Source organism: Poromitra crassiceps, assembly GCF_964638095.1.
Source record: "Poromitra crassiceps genome assembly, chromosome: 27".
Classification (NCBI taxonomy): domain Eukaryota; kingdom Metazoa; phylum Chordata; class Actinopteri; order Beryciformes; family Melamphaidae; genus Poromitra; species Poromitra crassiceps.
The window spans coordinates 19153430-19175896 of record NC_139650.1 but is presented as its reverse complement, the minus strand read 5'-3'; the positions used below and the strand labels follow the sequence as shown (position 1 = coordinate 19175896).

General features: G+C 45.0%; 1 protein-coding gene and 1 pseudogene across 2 annotated transcripts; both read left to right on the top strand.

Moving 5' to 3' along the window:
* The first annotated feature begins 6140 nt into the window (after window positions 1-6140).
* LOC310799082 (T-complex protein 1 subunit theta pseudogene) lies at window positions 6141-7256 on the top strand (annotated as a pseudogene). The gene has a single exon. The product of its transcript is annotated as a T-complex protein 1 subunit theta pseudogene (transcript).
* A 444-nt stretch (window positions 7257-7700) lies between these two features.
* On the top strand, window positions 7701-20907 carry LOC310799081 (uncharacterized protein; the record flags this gene model as incomplete). The annotated part of the gene is made up of 5 exons (XM_083661643.1): window positions 7701-7813; window positions 8455-8608; window positions 13650-13857; window positions 17090-17206; window positions 20682-20907. Exons 1-5 carry the CDS (start codon window positions 7715-7717, stop codon window positions 20905-20907), a joined length of 804 nt encoding a protein of 267 aa, XP_083517769.1. The 5' UTR covers window positions 7701-7714.
* Between the last annotated feature and the right edge of the window lie 1560 nt (window positions 20908-22467).

The following is a 22467-nucleotide window of genomic DNA, read 5'->3' as shown; positions in this document are numbered from 1 at the left end:
TTTAGATGGTCACTTATTTTGATCACATCTTTGGTACATGTTGTACGTTTATTTGATTTGATCATGACCTGTATTTATTTTACTGTGACTTGTGAATTTAAGACTAAAAAAGTAATTTACTGTACACCCTTGTATTTATTCTATTAATTTGTGCTGTAGGGTTATATGGGTGCGGGAGGGGGAGGGGATACCCCAGAAAATCTCCCTCTTTTTCACAGCCCAATGTTGAGGTAATGTTTAGGTTCCTTGTACAATTTACAGCATTAGTTTTTATGCACAGCCTGTGAGGTCCTGTTGTAGAACTTCTCACAAAAAACTAACACTATGAATGAATGAATGAAATAAAGTTTTATGTTCGTGTCAGGACAATTCCTTGACCCATCCCATATGGGATTATCAGACACATCAACATACAATAATTAACAGAACAAGAACATTCCAGTGTGTTATCCAACCAGCAACACATAATACAACCAACTGTAGATATAAAAAATGAAAAAGCAGAGTATATATACATATATATACACATACATACATCTATAGCATTAATAGAAAAATAAATTATCTATTATAGGTCGCCCTTCTCCTCCTTTCCCATGCTTTTGAGAGGTACTCAAAAATGTGATCAAAAAGAAATTCAATTAAAGCTCCGTTCTCACTTTCTATCAAATCTAAATCAGGAGTATGGACTTTTTTAAACAATATTTCACGTAGATCATGATACAGAGGACAGTATAGAATGAAATGGATTTAATTCTTCACTTCATTCAACTCACAATATTCACAGATTCTTTCTTCCTCAACTACCCCTCTGTATCTTCCTGTTTCAACTACCCCTCTGTATCTTCCTGTTTCAATGTGTAAAGGCACAATGCCACATCTTATCTGTGCACAGAGTGACCTCTTACTTTTAGACAAATTATACAAAACATTTTTTTCACATTTATAATCTTTTTAAAATAAACAATACGTTCTTAATTTTGGCTTCTGCCAGATTTCTTCAGCCCAAGACTGTAGGCATTTAGCCCGGGTTCGATATTTGAAGTCCTCCATATTCACAAACACTCTTTGAAAATAATTTTCTTCCAAACCACACAACCTCAAAAATGTCAGATACTCATTCCCCTTCAACTGACAGATCCCAAAATAAAACTTGACTGGCTACCCTGTTAGTTGGTAAATCCAGCAGCCTGTTCCAGAGACTCACCATGCTGGCCTTCCATCTAATTTCACAGGAGTCCCACCTCATATCTCCATTGACTGCCACAATCGCTGCATATTTATGAACCCCCCAAAAAAACCTGATTGCCCGATTCTGGACACGTTCATTTAACTGAAACCTTTTATAACCTCAAACCCCAGAAACATAATCCAAAACATAACATACACAAGTTTGATACAATTTGGAATATGTGAAATAACCCATATGTCTTTTAACATTTTGGTTTGACCTATAATACCTCCCAGTGCCCTACTTGCCGAGTCTGCTAGAACAGATACACCATGTAAAAAAGACATATGTTCATCAAGAAACAAACCAAGGTACAAGGTACTTATCTGTAAAGTCAAGTTGTTTGTCACCAATACAAAACTTAAAAATACTTCTTTCTTTGCCTGGATTTCTAAAGTGCATAACTTGTGTTTTCTTTTGGTTACATAATCTCCACTTATTACACCACTCACTAAGACATGTCAACATCACTTGCAGATCTTCTTCATTTCCAGAAAGCAAAATAATATCGTCTGCATAAAGAATCATATTTACAAGTACATGACCACATACAACCCCTTTACCCAGTTGCTTTACCTCTCTGGCCAAATCATTAATGAAAACAGCAAAGAAAGTTGGAGACAAAACATCCCCTTGTTTAACACCAGAGGGCGTAGGAAACCATTCTGTAAAATATTGATGATTATCATGGATCATCATTCAATGGAAAGGAATTGCTTCAAAATGTCCCCATTCTCTGGGGCGGAGTTATACAATCTCTACAACCCAGTTTCTCTGCAAAATCCCATTTAATGGATAGGATTCACCATTGGCTGTTCTCTCAACCACCCTGCCCACCTCTGCAGGCATGGGGAGGGTCTGCTTGGACCCCTGTGTCCTTAGGTTTAGGCATGGGGGGTGGGAGAGGTTAGGTTTAGGCATGGGGGGTGGGAGAGGTTAGATTTAGGCATGGGGGGTGGGAGAGGTTAGGTTTAGGCATGGGGGGTGGGAGAGGTTAGATTTAGGCATGGGGGTGGGGGAGGTTAGGTTTAGGCATGGGGGGTGAGAGAGGTTAGGTTTAGGGTTAGGCGGTGGGAGAGGTTAGGGTCTGGGTTAGGATTAGGCATGGGGCGTGTTGTGTTGTGGTCCGGTTCCCCTAGGCCGGGTCGTAACAGCGTGGGAGAGGCTTGGAGGGTTCTCCGGGGCCCGGGGGGTCGGAGACAACCCCCGAGACCCCCCGAAAGGGTCTCCAACCCCCCCTTCGGCCCGGAGACCCCCCAAAGCGACCCCAGGACCTTCACATGGTACATGGGGCCCATCCAGGTATCGGAGACCCCAGGTTTATCCATTAAATGGGCATTTTCTGGTAAACTGTGCAAGCTGGACATTAAATGGGGTTTTGCAAGTCATCTCTACAACCCCAGAGAAACTGGGTTGTAGAGATTGCAGAAGCAATTCCTTTCCATTCCATTGAATGAGGTGATACTTTTTTTTTTACTACTTATATATCAAGTGAATTGTATAGAAACAACTCACCAAAATGTACTCTTGCACAGCTGATTTCACAAAATCTTTCCACGAAGGGGGGTAAACCAGTGTGTCCCTTGTCATACCTTGGCTTTTGCTGAAATGACGCAACTGCGGCTCTTGCTAATGACTTCCCCACAGCCAACACAAGCCAAAACATGACCAAACATGCCACAATGACGTCCGCTAATCCATCCAGAATCCTTAACTGCCGTCTCAAGGCTGATCTGGCTCATAAATTGTCCAGGTTGCCGTTTTTAAAGCAGGACAAACCCCCCAGATTTCTGGCAGAACGGCATGCTGCTTGATTTGAAAAAATCTATGGAAAAAAACAAGAAAAGAAGGCGAAGAACGTCTCATCTTGCCTCACTATACTCTTTGGCTGTGCTCAGATGGAAACTTCTGATGGACGGCGCCATGACAGTTTGCCCACCGCATCAAGAAAAACGTTATATGAGAGCTACAAAATCTTTATAAATATCAACAACTAGCCAGCGCTGATGGCCTGTATGGAAACAGCGTTGTTCAAAATGGTTGAAAGTTATATAAATTTGGTCATTCAGTGGTGAACTACTTTACGGCCGTCACCTGTGTTTACCCTGCCTTTTCGACACAAAATGGCCCCCGTGAAAAGGGTCTATAGAGGACTGCAGGGATGATGTCTTTTTGTAGTCAGAAGGCGGAAGTCCCGGACTTCCTGGATCTTACACAGAAAAGTCAATGGGGTTTTAGAATGGGGATTTCACTAAAATGCATAAATTAAGGTCTGTTGTTAACAAAAGTTTATTGGAGCAGTAATTTAGGTTCAGCAGGATAATCTTCACAAATCCCCATTCTAAAACTAATGAAATCCCCATTCTAAAACCCCATTGACTTTTGCCCCGTAAGATAAGTCCGGGACTCCCGCCTTCCGACTATAAAAAGATGTCATCCCTGCAGTACTCTATGGCAGTGGTTCCCAACCTTTTTGGTCTTATGTACCCATTGAGCTGTTCTGCCATGCCAAAGTACCCCCTCACTCATGTGTGTCGATGATTTTCTGAAATTTGTTTTATTAAAATGATATTAAACTTTTAGTAGGCCTAACACATCTGATTATTAAATGAAAATCATTTGAATTACCCCCTTTAATACAATTCTAACTGATTTCAATTGGAAAAAGTCATCAGTTTTACTAAGCTGCGCCTATGAAATTACTTGGAATGATGTTTTAATCATTTTGTAAATAAATTGTAATCCCCAATCTTTCCAAGTATCCCCTGCAAGCTGCTCAAGTACCCCTAGTTGTACACGTACCCCTGGTTGGGAAACACTGCTCTATGGGACGTGAGGTGCTGTGGAGGCGACAGGCCTGTATCTGACCTGCTCCGTCTGACCTATATCCTGTGAACTCTAGGACCTCACAAACCTCACAAACAGACCGCCCATGCTCAGTCAAGCGCACCCGCAGGCGCCATTTTGCCCTGCTCTTTCCCAGATTATGAGAGAAAAAAAGCACATTAGAAAACTGTATGGTGCTGAAAACTCATGGACACTAGCCTGCATGTTTTGTTAACCCAGTTTGAGCTGACGTGGTTCAATAATGTGCATCTGGGCAAGTCGTGGGGAAGCTGTTGAAAGGATAGACCTTGCCTGCCATCTAGTGACAGGAGTTTAGCATTGCATTGTGTTTCTTGCCTCTAGGTCTTAATGTGCTCCTTTGTGTTTGCAGTGTTGTTTTCAGTGTCTGTGTTGGACTTGCAGGAGTTAAGATCATTTCTGATTCCATGAAACAAAATAAGATCTTAATCTCATTGATATTCATAGAGCAGCTATTCAAATTATAGCATGTTGCACGTTGGAAGGAAAAAGAAGCATGTGTTTTCTCTCTCCTCTGTAGGCCATCAAGACCTGAGAGTGTGCAGGTTTTCATTCAAACCAGTCACTACAGCAGCTGATTTCTCTGATTACTGGGACCTCCTGCTTTACCCTGAATGGTTTTAGGCGTTTGTTTGTTTTAAATATTCCTCTAAATATGGCTAAAAGTCCAAAAAACTTCAAATTTTTTTCGGCACTGCCCTGGCGGGCAGCACCGAGAGTCCCCTCCTTACACCTCCCCCTACTTAAAAGTACTTCCAGCGCGGATGCCCCCAAACCCCCGCCCCTGGGAGGGGGCCCCTAATCTATATCCTGCTTAGGGCCCCCAGATGGCTAGGGCCGGCCCTGTATCCGTTCAGCAATCATGAGCAAACAGTACGGCAACGAAGACTTCGGGCCCTATCGTTGCATCGGCGCAGTTTCTAGGCCGAGCGGCAGGCGCAGATCAAAGCAGTGGGCGTGGACAGGCGCACTTGATATCGTCGTGCTGGCGCTAGATGCAGCCCAAAGCATTACAACCACGCCTTTTAGGCGTAAAATTATGCACTGTCATGCTCATTGGATAAGTGCAATAAACGAATGGCACGCTTGCCTTTTTAGCTCCAATTCCACTGGTCCCGCAAAACCAGATGAAACCCAAGCCTCTGATCCCCCCCCCCCCACCTCCCTTCATCCCGTCTGTCTCCATATATCGGCTATTATTCCATATTATGATGCTTCTCAAACCAATCTAACTGCAGTTTAAATAGCCTACTGCAAGCATGTAAATACGCTACACTATAGCAAGATCAAAGTGAAAATAATGTTCTATGCATCAGCTAGAAAAATATAGCCTATTAGATTGGTGAAAGTTTGTCCAGAAAGATATCATTTTCTCTCGCCTGCTGCAGGAAGGATGATGCACATAAATATACCCTACATTATGTCAAGTCATTGCATAAATGTGTTTTTATTGTAAAACTAAATGTGAAATAGGGCCAAGTTATTGGAGGGACATCACAGTATAGCAGATGCCATTAGAAGCGCGTTCCGAAGCGCGTTCCGCTGTTACTTCTCTAAATCACGTTAACTCGACAAGGGGTATATATAGGCCCAGGAGGACATATATGTTTCACATAGGGTGGTGTTTTCATTTCGATGTTTTATTTGGTCCAATATTGAAATGTTGACAATGGCAGGCTGTGTTACCATTACACATTAATTTAGAACTACCTTTTATATCTATTTTGGCTCATTTGGTGGCTATTTAGTAGCGAAATGAAGAAACACAATGCATGCTGGGAACTCAGAGAGAGAGAGAGAGAAGGGTGACAGAGAAGAAGCAGTGAAGGCACAGAATAGGCCTGCTTTTCAAAAGCGCAAAGCGCTAAATGTAGGCCAGGTCCCAAGATATCACTAGGCTGGTATTTAGCGCCGACACGCCCACTTTGGGACTGCGCCACGCCCATTCGGCCTAAAGCGCATTTGGCAGCCTAAAGCCTATTGCTATCTTGCCGAAACAGGCGCAAGGCACGTTTTTTTGCGGTTAAGGCCCGTAATAGCGCCGATGGCCTGTGGGAGAATAGAGCCCTTCCTCTCCAAACTCATCGCTCAGGCCTGTGTCTCCATCTTCCCGCTAGAATCCAGCAGCTTCAATGTTGCCAACGTTAGAGTATACAAGATCTTGGGTTGTGGGTTGACGTCCTCCTCCATGCTACATGGCATGGCGTTCAAGAAGGAGACAGAGGGAGATATCACATCAGTTAAAGATGCCAAAATTGCAGTTTTCTCCTGCCCCTTTGATTGTATGGTGACAGAGACCAAGGGCACAGTGCTGATAAATAATGCCCAGGAGCTGATGAACTTCAGTAAGGGAGAGGAGGACATGATGGAGGCGCAGGTGAAGGGCATCAAGGAGGCCGGTGCCAACGTGGTGGTGACTGGGGGCAAGGTGGCCGACATGGCACTGCACTACGCCAATAAGTACAACCTCATGGTGTTCAGATTCAACTCCAAATGGGACCTGAGGAGGTTATGCAAGACCGTGGGAGCTGTAGCACTTCCCAGGATGACCACTCCTACTCCAGAGGAGATGGGTCACTGTGACAACATCTACCTGACGGAGGTGTGAGACACCCAGGTGGTTGTCTTCAAACACGAGAATGAGGATGGTGCCATCTCAACGCTGGTGATCAGAGGTTCCACTGACAACTTGATGGATGACATTGAAAGGGCCGTTGATGATGCAGTCAACACTTTCAAGCTTCTCGTCGGGGACAAGCGCTTGGTACCTGGAGCTGGAGCCACTGAGATTGAGCTGGCCAGACAGATTGCCTCTTATGGAGAGTCCTGCCCCGGTCTGGAGCAGTATGCGATCAAGAAGTTCGCACCGCGCCCTGGCTGAGAACTCTGGTGTGAAGGGAAGCGAGCTCATCTCTAAACTACGCTGTGCATCACGAGGGAAACAAAAACATCGGTTTTGACATTAAGGGAGAAGGCTCTGCTGTGAAAGACATGCTTGAGGCTGGTATTCTGGAGCCTTACCTGGTCAAACACTGGGGCATAAAACTAGCTACCAACGCTGCCATCACAGTACTGAGAGTGGACCAGATCATCATGGCCAAACCTGCAGGGGGACCCAAAGCTCCCCCAGGGCAAGAAGGACTGGGACGAGAATGACTGAACCTGATGTTGTCCAACCCTCGGCTCTGTTACCCTGACACGTCAAACACGGAATCACAATGCTTTTCTACTTGTTTATTTAAAGTTCAACAGTCCGGTTTATTTTGTAGAAAGTCGCCATACATAGGTTAAGAACAAATTGTGAAAGTAAAATGGATGGATGGCACTGTTTGCTTTTTATGTTTTAGTCCCAAATAAAAGGCACTTGTGCTGTACAATAAAATAAGAAAAGAAAAATGCTGGTAATGATGGCATCAGTGAGTGAAATATAAACTATGGTTTATTTGTTTAACTATAAACTCGTTTGGTGTCATGCCCTGACACAAACTGACTGCTTCTGTGTGTGTGTGTGTGTGTGTGTGTGTGTGTGTGTGTGTGTGTGTGTGTGTGTGTGTGTGTGTGTGTGTGTGTATTGAAGGGATAAATGGCAAGCTGTATGGTAACCTCCATGGCCTGGTGATGACGGAGGGCCAGAAAGTCGACTGGTACCTCCTGGGCATGGGCAACGAAGTGGACATGCACACTGTACACTTCCATGCTCAGACTTTCACCTACAAGGTACCTTCTCCACCACCACCACCATCACCATCATCATCACAGTCTAAAAGTGCACGCTTATTTAGAGCCTAGTTCCATAGTTTTTACTTTGATTTAAATTGTTCTCTTCTTTTGTGCTGTTATTTGACAATAGTAAATATTGATGTTGTGTCATGTACCCTATGAAGACTAGCTCATATTTCTGTCTGCTAAAATAGTGTCATTGCACATTAATGTCTAGGGTGTAATATGTGAAGGTCTTACACCCAGATAAAAAGCTGACTCATGTATGGTTGGCATGATCATGCTTTCACTTTCTCAACTCCATGCTCACTTCCTCCTCTGTGTTGTCTCTGTCACCAACCGTGTGTGTGTGTGTGCGTGCACATCAGACGGATCATGATCATGCTTTCAGTTCCTGAACTCCATGCTCACTTCCTCCTCTGTGTTGTCTCTGTCACCAACCGTGTGTGTGTGTGTGTGTGTGCGTGCACATCAGACGGATCATGATCATGCTTTCAGTTCCTCAACTCCATGCTCACTTCCTCCTCTGTGTTCTGTGTGTGTGTGTGTGTGTGTGTGTGTGTGTGTGTGTGTGTGTGTGTGTGTGTGTGTGTGTGTGTGTGTGTGTGTGCGTGTGTGCGTGCGTGCGTGCACATCAGACGGACCGTGCGCATCGTGCAGATGTGTTTGATCTCTTCCCCGGGACTTTCCAGACAGTGGAGATGGAGGCCGGAAATCCTGGGACTTGGTTGCTCCACTGCCATGTGACTGACCACATTCATGCCGGCATGGAGACCACTTTCACCATCAGAGGTGTGTGTGTGTGTGTGTGTGTGTGTGTGTCTGGGTCTGTGTGTTTTAATTCCAGAAAAGTCCTCATAATGGAAAGATCATTCTTAATCATAATCTAACTAAATTAACTGGAACAACTCATAAAGCATTATTATTAGTATTAATATTTATACTATTCAGATTTCTAATGCATTTAAAATTTGACATCATTATGGCCACCTATTTCAACACACTGCACGGACATTTTAGATGTAGATGCATATCAATCAGTTGCTAAATTTTGTAATCACTAGAACTGATCTAATATTCCATCTATCACAACTTAGTTTGTTATAAGTGAACCTATCAAGAATCAGCCAATTATTCACTTGAAAGTATGTGAGGAATATGAAGGAAGATCAGACTTTGATGCTGCCGATGTGAAACTATCTTGGGGGATGATGGCAGCAGGCATTTGCTGCTGGGTTTTTACAATGGCTATAGACCTTATTCGATAACCCTGGACGGCGCCATATTGTTGACAAACCGCAGCCGTAATGTAGGTCTAGCCGAGCGTATAGCAACAGCTATGGCTTTGTGAAAGAGAAGTGATGAAAAAATAAGTTTGGTCGGAGGTGCGGACCCCTATAAAAAACGGACTTGGAGTAAATATAACTCATTATATTGCCAGGTATAACGTACCGGACATTGTGAATACAGTATTGGCATAGGCTACACACGTCTCAGGAGCTGAAGGCTTTCAAATCCCTTGAGTCCTAGCTATAACTATTTCATCTGTGGCAATTGGTCTGACATTTTTACTTTTGTGCCACCAACAACATCATCATCATCATCATCATCATCAAACATTGTCGTGACAGCAAAGGTAAATAACCCTAACGTTAAATGTTTGTTTGATCTGACCCTTGCTTGCATGACCCCAATGTTTGATACTAACGTTACCCTCATAGTCTCTTTCCCTTCACGTTTGTGTAGCTAGTAGCTAACACCCAGGCTTTTATTGCTGCTATTACTACAGCCGTGTAACACAGCACACTATCGCTGTTGTGAAATAGCTCCTGACGCAGTAAAACGGCATTAAATAGGCTAGTAAGTAACGTTGGCTAGCGTCCTAAGCTATGACAGCTGTCAGTCACTTTTAAACAGCGCGCTGCGGAATGTCAACAATATGGCGGCGGTGGGCGTGCCCGTACGTGAGTTACGTCAATCGAATAAGGTCTATACTGTATGTCTTTAAGTCTTCCCATACAGTACAACTCTAATGCCTTCATACCCAACGTTCCTAATTTGCTTGCCCAAGGTGCTGGGCAAGCAAATGCTTTGTTATTTAATTCAACTAAATAAACTTTGTAAAAGTAATGGTAACTTCATGACCCAAAAAGTAATTTAAGACCTGGCAAAATCTTAATACATCCTTTATTATATAAAAAGGAGCAAGTGGGCAATATCTGTTTCAATTTTTGTCCCACTGATGATGTCACAATGTCTATGACATCATTATTGACCAAAATCATCTTATGACAACACTGATGATGTCATAGGCACTGATGATGATGTTACGCTGCTAACTAACCTAGCTCGTACTAAGTCCTAGTTTCCCCACTAAGGTTAATCAGCCCGTAAACTGGCGCTTCCCTACGTGTGGTTTTAACGTGAAAGTATGACTACCTGGGTGAATGTAATTCTACCTTAGGGGTATCATGCATGTTTGGCTCACCCAAGGCTTGTCTGTGTTGTTGCCTTGGTGTGGCTGCGACCAGCTCGTGCCTGATCAGACGAGCCCTTCTCAGCTGCTGCGTCTGTTCAGCTCGGCCAGCCCGCTCTCAGTATGGACGTTCAGGGGTTAGGGGAAAAAGGTGTATCCGTGGTCCGTGTGGTGGAGGTTGTTGCAAAAACAGTCTCTGTTGTGCAAGAGTCCGCGTTAGCGTCTTAGCGTCCTCGCTCCTCACGGTGTGCTCGCCACTCCCAAAAGTCACCGAGAGCGCGGCCCAGCTGCGACCTGTTAAAGAATCAAACAACACTCCACCCCTTTTGTGTGACGTCAGTCTATCCCTAGCTATAATCTACGCTGTCCAAATCACACCTATCATAACGGAACGGAACCACATCTCCCAGCTAATAATAAATACCATATCGTAACAATGATGTCATAGATATTGTGACAAGGGGCCGATACCCTAGCTTTACTTTATATAAATAAATGCAGTCGAATTTAAAGATGAGCTGAACCCAAGTGGTGCAAGGGTCAGAGACGTATCGGACTGAAAACAAATCTTGCCTGAGATGACAGAGGTTTGAGAGGCGGGCCATAGCGTGTTGATGATTTGATTTGACAATTCCGGGGACTGGATTTGGCGTTGGCCAATCCTGGCATGTTCTGTCCCCATATCGAGTGGGATTCAGCGTGTTGTGGCGCTACGCCAGGGCCGGCACCAGGATGAAATGACTAAGGGGGCGGTTATAACTGGGGAGGGGGCTGATATTTTTATATCGTAAAACATAGGTTAGAGGCGCAGCTTATGAACAGGCAATGCAGGCAATTGCTTAGGGCCCCAGGCCATTAAGGGGCCCCTGATGGCTGAGAAACTTTACTCCACAGCAGTGACCGCAACTCCCTCCCCATAAACAACCAATGGACGATTTGTAATGACATTGAAACCTCCCTAAAGAGGCCCCATGTAATTCCCATCATACTCGTATGATTCATGTACATTCTCTTGAATTGAAAGTGAAACATACATTCAAGAGAATGTATGTGAATCATGCACGTTTGACAGGAATGATTCACGGTCACTTTCACTTTCACTTTCACTTTCAATTCAAGAGAACATAATTATGTGAATCCTTCCTGTCAAACTTGCATGATTCATGTACTTTCTCTTGAATTGAAAGTGAAAGGAACGCTGGTTGGAAGGGGCCCCTTGGAATTTTTGCCTAGGGCCCCAACAGACTCTAGAATCACCACTGAGGTTATATACCCGCTATGCCTGTTTCTGGACTTTTTAACCATAATAACCTCTGAAAAGCGCAATAACAACACAAGAAAGTCTACTATTCAAAATCAAATAAATCATTTATTTCACAGCAGCAGATTAAGGCATTAATAGAGCTGAGCTTTGCATAACATGAAATGCGGGACCTGTCTGGAGCACTCTGAACATATATTTCTATGAAAAGTCATAGAATAAACAATTGCTGCAAAAATCAACAACTAAACAAAATAATAGCCAGTCAGTGCCAGGTTCATTAAATTAAAGAAATAAAGTGATCAGATGTGTTGTCTCCGTCTTTCTGCCCTTGTGACAACCAAAGCACAGCAAATAGGGCTTCCCTGCCAATTCTGAAACAACAGAGCTATGTTTATAGGGGGTAGCCTATATTAACTTAAACTGATCAAATTTGATGAAGACTGCAGAAACAGCAGCCGAAACATGTCAGGTACAAACATTGCCTAGCTGGCCTTTATCCACCTTATTTTTGAATGCCCCACTGTAAAAAATACTTGTGGGAACAAGGTCCGGTTTAACGTGACTCATTGTTGCAGCTTGCCATTTCCTTTGTTATACTCTGGCTGCAGACCCGAATTATAAACCGGAAGTTGGAGTCCGTTATAAAAGTTATAAATATAGTCACGTTATAAACAACTAACCAACGCTGCGGGTCCGTATGGAAACATAAGTTAAAACAGTGTAAAAATTACACCGGAAGCGGAAGAAGCACCCATCAGGCATCATGGCAGCTAGAAATAAGGTGGATAGATGAACTATTCTATGAACTGTTCTTCTAATGTTAGGCTATATATGTTAGCTAGCTACTGATCCTGTTGGCAACTGTAGGCCTACAGTAAGTGCAACATTACATTTCAAATGTACGTATGTTTAAGCCTTTACCACACAGGTGGTTTTATTTAATGCCAGGCTTGGAAATATAACTTTTGTGGGGGGTTTTAGGATTATAGACAATAAATGCTGTGTAGCATGCTGCTACATTGATGTTGAGCCCAGATAGCATCTCAGACAAATCTTGCCCATGTATCCTATGCAGAATCCTGAATACCGAGGTTTTCCATTGCATTTTTCCTAGTAGGAAGTCAGAATTTTCAACATCCCTGTTGGACTTAGTACACATAATGACCAATTAACCACAAGACTGTTATAGTAATATTGACACGAATGTTATCTGTAACAGATTTTTAAGTGTGACAGTTGAAGTAGGCTATATTTACTGTGAACTGTAATTGCTTTCTGAGATTTATTTTCTCTTTAAACTGCAAGGTATTTAATGCTTGAACGGTCATATGATTACATTTAGATTGGCGGATCTTATTATTCTCATTATCTTTTTGCTTTCGGCCAAGCTCAGGAGAATGGCAGAGAGAAACGAGTCAATGTACAGGCACGTTGTTTAAATTTAATCTGACTCTCCTTTTCCATGACTTTTAATGTAAAAAATGCTAATTGTTCATGAATGTCACAAAATATGTCACAAGCCTTTTATAAGTGCCATCTATGTAAATCCACCTACAAAGAAAGGGTTGCCATGGGAGGGTTACTATGTACTACTAAGTACTATGGGTACTGGATATATGTTTATATGTACCACTACCCACCTCTTGGTAAAGTACCTAATAGTAGGCCTACCCTATAGATGCAATTTGTCTTCACATACTACATTTTTTGGGAAGTATTGTACTTGTGTGTGATATAGAAGGCCTCAAGTGTGCGTGCTCTGATTACTTTCAAGAGTAACAAACAAGACGGTAGCCTTGGCATGATAGAAAATCCCTCTGAAGAGAGCACACTCGAGGTCTTAAGAGTTGAAACCTGAAGCAACGTAATAAAAACTTGACGGCATTCCACACTGTCTCACTCCCCTCTTTCTTTCTACCTTTACTTATTCTTTCTTTCTTTCAATCTCCATCTTTCTCCCCTCTCACTCCTCTATGTTGAGCCCTCCTCTCTCCTATGTCCTCTCCTTATCCCCTCTCCTATGTCCTCTCCTTATCCCCTCTCTTCTGCCTTGCTTCCTGTTGCGTCTCCTCCTCTCTGTCCTTGCCGTTCAGATGCAATGGGTGGCGGCTCGGGCCTGGGCACCGGTGCCATTGTGGGGATACTGATGGTGGTGTTCTTCCTGCTGCTGCTGGGCGTGGACGTCACCTGCTACTTCCTCAACAAGTGCGGCCTCCTCATGTGCATCGCCGTCAACTTCTGCGGAAAGGCCGGCCCGGGTGCCAAGAACAAGGACATCGAGGAGGGCAAGGCAGCATTCACGTAAGTTAGCATGGCCTTTTGACCTGTGACAGCTTATAACTTATTAGTGATGTAATGTTAAATACAAAGGAGGGGAAACCTTCTGTCCATGAGCATCATCAAGTCAAGTCAAGTCAAGTTTATTTGTATAGCACATTTCATACACAGAGGCAATTCAAAGTGCTTCACATAAAATGGTTGACAGGAAAAGAAAAGAAAAGAAAAGAAGAGAATAAAATGGACATTTAATCCATCAAGGAAGGACATCATCAAGGAAACAACCACTGATATGAACAAAAATTAAGCAGGAACAGTAACTGAGTGCTGTGGAATGGGAGCACAAGCACATCTATGTTCCCTCAGTCCTATGTTCCCTCAACCCTATATTCCCTCAGTCCTATGTTCACTCAATCCTATATTCCCTCAGTCCTATGTTCCCTCAGCCCTATGTTCCCTCACTCAGCCCTATGTTCCCTCAGCCCTATGTTCCCTCAGTCCTATGTTCCCTCAGTCCTATGTTCCCTCAGCCCTATGTTCCCTCACTCAGCCCTATGTTCCCTCTGCCCTATGTTCCCTCAGCCCTATGTTCCCTCACTCAGCCCTATGTTCCCTCAGTCCTATGTTCCCTCACTCAGCCCTATGTTCCCTCAGTCCTATGTTCCCTCACTCAGCCCTATGTTCCCTCAGTCCTATGTTCCCTCACTCAGCCCTATGTTCCCTCACTCAGCTATGTTCCCTCAGTCCTATGTTCCCTCAATTGTATGTTCCCTCACTCAGCCCTATGTTCCCTCAGCCCTATGTTCCCTCAGCCCTATGTTCCCTCAGCCCTATGTTCCCTCAGCCCTATATTCCCTCACTCAGCCCTATGTTCCCTCTGCCCTATGTTCCCTCAGCCCTATGTTCCCTCACTCAGCCCTATGTTCCGTCAGCCCTATGTTCCCTCACTCAGCCCTATGTTCCCTCAGTCCTATGTTCCCTCACTCAGCCCTATGTTCCCTCAGTCCTATGTTCCCTCACTCAGCCCTATGTTCCCTCAGCCCTATGTTCCCTCAGCCCTATGTTCCCTCACTCAGCCCTCTGTTCCCTCACTCAGCCCTCTGTTCCCTCACTCAGCCCTATGTTCCCTCAGCCCTATGTTCCCTCAGCCCTCTGTTCCCTCACTCAGCCCTATGTTCCCTCAGCCCTATGTTCCCTCACTCAGCCCTATGTTCCCTCAGTCCTATGTTCCCTCACTCAGCCCTATGTTCCCTCAGCCCTATGTTCCCTCAGCCCTATGTTCCCTCACTCAGCCCTCTGTTCCCTCACTCAGCCCTCTGTTCCCTCACTCAGCCCTATGTTCCCTCAGCCCTATGTTCCCTCACTCAGCCCTATGTTCCCTCAGCCCTATGTTCCCTCAGCCCTATGTTCCCTCACTCAGCCCTATGTTCCCTCAGCCCTATGTTCCCTCACTCAGCCCTATGTTCCGTCAGCCCTATGTTCCCTCACTCAGCCCTATGTTCCCTCAGTCCTATGTTCCCTCACTCAGCCCTATGTTCCCTCAGTCCTATGTTCCCTCACTCAGTCCTATGTTCCCTCACTCAGCCCTATGTTCCCTCAGTCCTATGTTCCCTCACTCAGTCCTATGTTCCCTCACTCAGCCCTATGTTCCCTCAGCCCTATGTTCCCTCACTCAGCCCTATGTTCCCTCAGTCCTATGTTCCCTCACTCAGCCCTATGTTCCCTCTGCCCTATGTTCCCTCAGCCCTATGTTCCCTCACTCAGCCCTATGTTCCCTCAGCCCTATGTTCCCTCAGCCCTATGTTCCCTCACTCAGCCCTATGTTCCTTCAGCCCTATGTTTCCTCAGCCTTATGTTCCCTCACTCAGCCCTATGTCCCCTCACTCAGCCCTATGTTCCCTCACTCAGCCCTATGTTCCCTCAGCCCTATGTCCCCTCACTCAGCCCTATGTTTCCTCAGCCTTATGTTCCCTCAGCCCTATGTTCCCTCAGCCCTATGTTCCCTCAGCCCTATGTTCCCTCACTCAGCCCTATGTTCCCTCAGCCCTATGTTCCCTCACTCAGCCCTATGTTCCCTCAGTCCTATGTTCCCTCACTCAGCCATATGTTCCCTCAGTCCTATGTTCCCTCACTCAGCCATATGTTCCCTCAGTCCTATCTTCCCTCACTCAGCCCTATGTTCCATCAGCCCTATGTTCCCTCAGCCCTATGTTCCCTCACTCAGCCTATGTTTCCTCAGCCTTATGTTCCCTCAGCCCTATGTTCCCTCAGCCCTATGTTCCCTCAGCCCTATGTTCCCTCACTCAGCCCTATGTTCCCTCAGCCCTATGTTCCCTCAGCCCTATGTTCCCTCAGCCTTATGTTCCCTCAGCCCTATGTTCCCTCACTCAGCCCTATGTTCCCTCAGCCCTATGTTCCCTCACTCAGCCCTATGTTCCCTCAGTCCTATGTTCCCTCACTCAGCCCTATGTTCCCTCAGCCCTATGTTCCCTCACTCAGCCCTATGTTCCCTCAGCCCTATGTTCCCTAGTCAGCCCTATGCTCCCTCACTCAGCCCTATGTTCCCTCAGTCCTATGTTCCCTCACTCAGCCCTATGTTCCCTCAGTCCTATGTTCCCTCACTCAGCCCTATGTTCCCTCAGTCCTATGTTCCCTCACTCAGCCCTATGTTCCCTCAGTCCTATTTTCCTCAGCCTTATGTTCCCTCAACCATATGTTCCCTTTGATCAGTACCTAACATAATATTTATTTTCCCAGGATGCCAAATGCATGACCCGCCCTACTCTGCCTCTGATTGGGTTACCCTGATATTCGACCCTAACCGTAACCAATAATCACTCCTCATGCCTAGCCAATCATGACTCGCCATGCTTAAATGTAACCCAATCAATGGCAGAGTAGGGCGCATCATGCCCTCGCCGTCCTAGGAAAAGAAATTCTGCGTACCTACCCTTAACATTTATTTATCCAAACAGTTAATTTTATGTTAGTGTGAGCCGAATTAAAACGGTTTTCATTCTGTCATACATTAACCCATTTCTCATTGCATAGGCTCTGACATTCATAACACAACATCAGAAAGGAATATTTTATTTACGTTAATCAGCCTGTTTTGATTGGTGGCTGATTGATTGGTGTGTGTGTGTGTGTGTGTGTGTGTGTGTGTGTGTGTGTGTGTGTGTGTGTGTGTGTGTGAGAGAGAGAGCTGTATCAATAATTGAATGTTAGTGGTGACTCTGTTGCCTTCTGACAACAGGAAAGATGAATCTAAGGAGGCCATTGTGGAGGTGAGGGCGGAGAAGGAACACAGCCCCAACCAAGAAGGAGGGGGTCCCACTGAGCCCAATGAGACCACCCCTTTGACAGAACCTGAGTGAGTACCCCACCATCACAGGAACACACCACTTGCCCAACCTGGGGTTTGTCCTGGGCTTGGGCCTATAACTTCGGACAGACCCCAACTGTTATTACTCTCTCGTGGGAGTTATGGGATAATACTGGTACAGAGTTGGCAGTTAATTTAAATCACTACAGTAAAATAACTTGTATGACAGGTTCAAACTCTTAGGGCCCTATCTTCGTACGGCGCTATGGTTTGCGCTGCCGTTTGCGCGCCTCTTATTGCTATCTTCCCTGCGTCTTAAGCTATCGTCTGCCTCCACTGTCCAGTTTTGTGCTGGGGTCTAAGCGCAGACACAGAAGTACGCGTTCCCAGGCGTGTCCATGGGCCTCTAGCCTATCATCTGTCTCGCGCAAGTGTCATTTAGCGCTGTCGGGAAGATACCATCGGTATGTTCCGAGCGCAAAGAGAGGTTTGGGCGTTGCCCGTTCCAAAAATGTATTAGAAAAAGGGGCCTTGGGTGCTCTCAATTTTAACGGCAGCAAATAGCTGGTCTTAGCGCAAACAACCCCACTACGCCAGACGTACGCCTGAGCGCACACAGTATTCTCCGTGCAGTGCAGGAAATCCTTGCTTGGATACATTACGCACGGCATGGATGTCTCTCTCTATCTCCAACACTTTGCGCACGCAGACACTCTTCCCAAATGAGAATTTGTTTGTCTGGTTTTATTAGGCTACATAATTCCCGACCATACAGGTCTGTGGTGTAACATTAGATTACTTTAGGTAGGAGAGGGTAGGAGAAAATAAAAAGCAAATGTTGATCTTTTCCAACCATTATACGTTTAATAGCACCGCAATAGCCCTCTCCACTTCCCTCGTCGGGAGGAGACAAAGAGAGACACACGGGGCATACTGCCTCACCTCGTAATAGCTAGTAACCTATAGGCCTAGCTACTGCAAAAGTTAACTGTTGAAAATTCGATGTGTGGTTTTGTCACGAGTAGCCTACAGTGAAGTCCCTCTCGCCATCAAACAGACAGTGACGGAAGCATGTGTCTTTATGTGCGCCAAGGGGAGAATGACGGACTAAATTGGTGGGATTCGATGTACCGTATATATATTAATAGAAACGAATAGAAAATAGCTGATTAATAAAATGTGTGCTGGTGGAACGAAATTCAACTTCAAATAGAGCAGCATCACTCATCGCGGCTCTCAGTACACTGCAAAATTACGCATGCAGTATACCCCCGCAGTGGAGATGCAGGAGAAGAGAGCCCGAAAAGGGATAAGCATACGTCCATACAGTCAGACGTTTGGGCAGCAGCCCTTTTTCAGCGTGTGAAATGGCAATAATACACAGGTGATTCACAGGTGGGCATGAGCACGTTATTTGATTTCTATGCACGACAGCCTCACATCTCTCTCTCTCTCTCTCTACCTCTCCCCATCAAGGCTATCTTTTCTCTCTCCCTCTTTCTCTCTCTCACTCTAGTCCCTCGCAGTGAGGAGGAATCTGGGCATGACCACACCTCCACAATGCTTTTGGGCATAAACACGCCTATACGGAGATGTGCGCCGAGATGACGTGAAGCGCAGCGGGCTGACACGCCCACAATTAGGGCTTTGCGCGGCGCTATTCCAGCGCAAAACGGGCGCTAACGCAAAATGACCGCCGTTGGGAAGATAGGGCCCTTAGTCATCTTAATCCTACAGGGTTCCCATGGGTCCTTGAAATCCTTGAAAGTTTGTGAATTTGAGATTTAACAAAAAAGTAACATTGCTAAATAGGCTACATTCCACTGTCTGCATGTAGTCTGCCATCACTATAACACAGCACAGTGGAGAAGTGTTCACACATTCAAGCCTCTCTCTCTCTCTCTCTCTCTCTCTCTCTCTCTCTCTCACGCGCTCTCTCTCTCTCTCTCTCTCTCTCTCACTCTCTCTCTCTCTCGCTCTCTCTCTCTCTCTCTCTCTCTCTCTCTCTCTCTCTCTCTCTCTCACTCTCTCTCTCTCTCTCTCTCTCTCTCACTCTCTCTCTCTCTCGCTCTCTCTCTCTCTCTCTCTCGCTCTCTCTCTCTCCCTCTCTCTCTCGCTCTCTCTCTCTCTCTCTCTCTCTCGCTCTCTCTCTCTCTCTCTCTCTCGCTCTCTCTCTCTCTCTCTCTCTCTCTCTCTCTCTCTCTCTCTCTCTCTGTCTCTAATTGTTGTATGTGAGCTTCTGCAAAGCATATATCCCACTATAAAAATTCTCAGTGTTGTAACAGTAATTAACCTTGATCTGTGTCTCAAACTATGCCATATTGACTCATTGAAATTGAGGAAATCTGGCCTTTAAAGTCGAGCTGAACCCAAAAATGTTTTTATTTTATTTTTTTATTTTAGTTCAAATACCTAGGTATTCAGTGCAAAAATCTAATTTCTTTAGTTTTTCACACTTTTCACATCAAAAGTTAATTTTTCAAGATTTCATTCATAACAGTAATCTACAGTTTGCTGACGTCACCTAGTACTATCACATTTCTACACCATTTCAACCAATCAGATCACGACATGGCAGCTGTCAATCAAATCTTCATTTCAGGATAATTTTCTCTTCCAAATGAAGGGGGAAATGGCGCCTAGTGCCTGTCATCTGGCAGAATTTCTAGCCCATAAACTAACTACTAACTTGACCAATTATGCAAACTAAATCAAACGGTAATGTCTAAGAATGCAAAGAAATGTAACTGGCTCATTAAAACTCGCATTCCAGGAATATTATTTACCGCAATAGCGACACCAGGAATATTATTTACCGCAATAGCGACAATGGCGCGCGCCTCAGAGAGCCTGGTTGTCAGGGGGTCGCACCTCGGAGATTCCAGGCCAACGGGCTGCACTCTCCGCTCGGCAACATGAAGGCAGCTGGCTGCCTGCGGCTCGCTGAACTCCACTCAGCCACTAACCTCGCGTCAGCAGGCTCTTCCCGAGGAGAGCGCCACAACACGCTGAATCCCACTCGATTTGGAGGCGGAACACGCCAGGATTGGCCAAAGCCCAATCCAGTCCTCAGAATTGTCAAATAAAATAATCGACATGCTACTCTGACCCGCCTCTCAACCTGTCATCTCAGACAAGTTATCATTTCAGTCTGAAACGGACTCCGACACACGCGACGAACGGGTTCAGTTCGACTTTAAAGTCCTTGAAAAGTCCTCGAATTTGATGTTTAAGAAGGTGCGGGAACCCTGATCCTAAAACTCTGATCTCCTGTCGTTTTTTAGTTTGCCATATTATTTGTGATAGTTTTGTGTGCACCCCTCACTCCACAAAGATGTTGTGTAGAGTTTCCTTTGACACTGCACATAGAACTCACTGTGTTTCTGCCTTGACCCTTGACCCTTGACCTTCACACCCCCTCTACCCCTTTATCTCTCCTGTTGCCCTTTTCTTTCTTTCCTCACTTTCCCGGTGGCTCTGTGTCCGCTCCCTGCTTCTCCTCCTCCTCCTCCTCACCAAACAGGCCTGCCACTGCAGACACCGCCTCCACAGATGGGCCACAGAGCCAGCGTGACCCAGTCAAAGCCCCTGACAGCACCCAGAATAAGGACTTACAAATAGACGGCCTGACCAAGGATGTGCCCAATGCGCTCGCTACAGACTCGACCACACCAGGCCAAGACGAGTATGAACACCTCCATTCCCCCACTCCTCAAATTGTTTGTTCTGCCCTGTTACCATTCCAATAGTCCACTAGCATACCATGTATAAAGGAAAAATCCACCCTACAATGCTTTAAAAAAAAAAGCTATTGGCAATGTACCTTGCATTTCCGGACGTATTTTTCGTGTTTGGTGATATATTTGTCTAATTCCCATGGATACCTGGCCAAACATAGATGATGTGACTATTTCCAGCACGGCTCTAATGGAGTTTTATAACAGAAAAAGTATCTATAAAACATCAACTCCACCAGTCCCTCAGAATAAAAGAGCAGGGCCAAGTTAGGTTAAGATTTCCTTTAGAGTCAGAGAGTTAAAGTGTCCATAAAATAGAATCGGCCGAACAAAACACCCTTAAATCTTCTCTATTAGGTTCAACATTTTAAGGAAAACATAAGCACAAGATTTAAGGGTGTTTTTGTGCAGCAGATTCTATTTTATGGACACCTTAACTATCTGAGTCTAAGGGAAATCTTAACCTAAGGTGCTTTGTGCTTGTGCAACTGGGCCTAGGGCTTTTGCAGAGAGATCCATTGTAGAAGAGGCAGTTCTGTGAGTAAGGGATACAGCTACCATCACAGGCACTCCCAAATATTCACCAAAAGGTTTGAGGCCATGTCCACACGGAGACGACTTTAGGTGTATCCGCTAAAGTTTTTTGTCATATAGCCGTTTCGTCCAGATGGAACCGCGTTCTGGGACTATACGTTCTGGCCGTATACGCTAATTTTTCAAAACGGGTCCCAGAGTGATTAAATCTGAAGACGCCACCCTTGCATTTCCGTGTTTACAACCCATACGCATCTTTCCTGAAACGATGACGCCATAGCCCCACCTCTCTCCACCAGCAACAATAACAATCATGGCAGTAACGTTCGTGCTACAGCAGTGGGGATCTTGCAGCAAAATATAATGCTCCTCTATTACCACCATCAGCAACAAGTGGACACGGAGAACAGCGTGTAGCCTACAACATCCTCAGGGCTCCACACAGCTGACTCTTCCCATCCACCCCTCCCCTCCCTTCATCGGATATTTCCCAGAAGGCTTAGCGGCGGCTACATTTTTACAATAACACAAACAAAATCAGGCTTAACGTGTTAGATAGAAATTATATTTATTTTTAATACAACATGCAATTCTGGAATATTTTAATATTGGACAAAATGAAATGAAATGAAATCTAAACCCTGAGTGTAACCAACATACTCTCTTGCCCTATATATAGCCCTCGTAAATACAACGTGAATAGGGAAGTGAGAGGTTTGAGGAACACGCGGTTGCACTGTGATGTCTGTGATATCCGCTCGTGTCCACTCCAACAAGACTTTAGCTTACTTGACGCGACTTTTTCCAATAAAAACACATTTATGCCATGAGTTTATATAATGTATATTTATGTTGCATCATTTAGCCTGTGCTGTGATGTGCAGGAGCGGCCAATACGCTGGGATGTGTTTGCAACATGTCTAAAGATCATGGAAGTGGATGATATCAGGAATGTCACCGATAGTTACGTTCTATATTGTAGGCTACAGGGAGACCATCAGCCCTGCTGAACAGCTCTGCATTTGCCTGTATACTGTA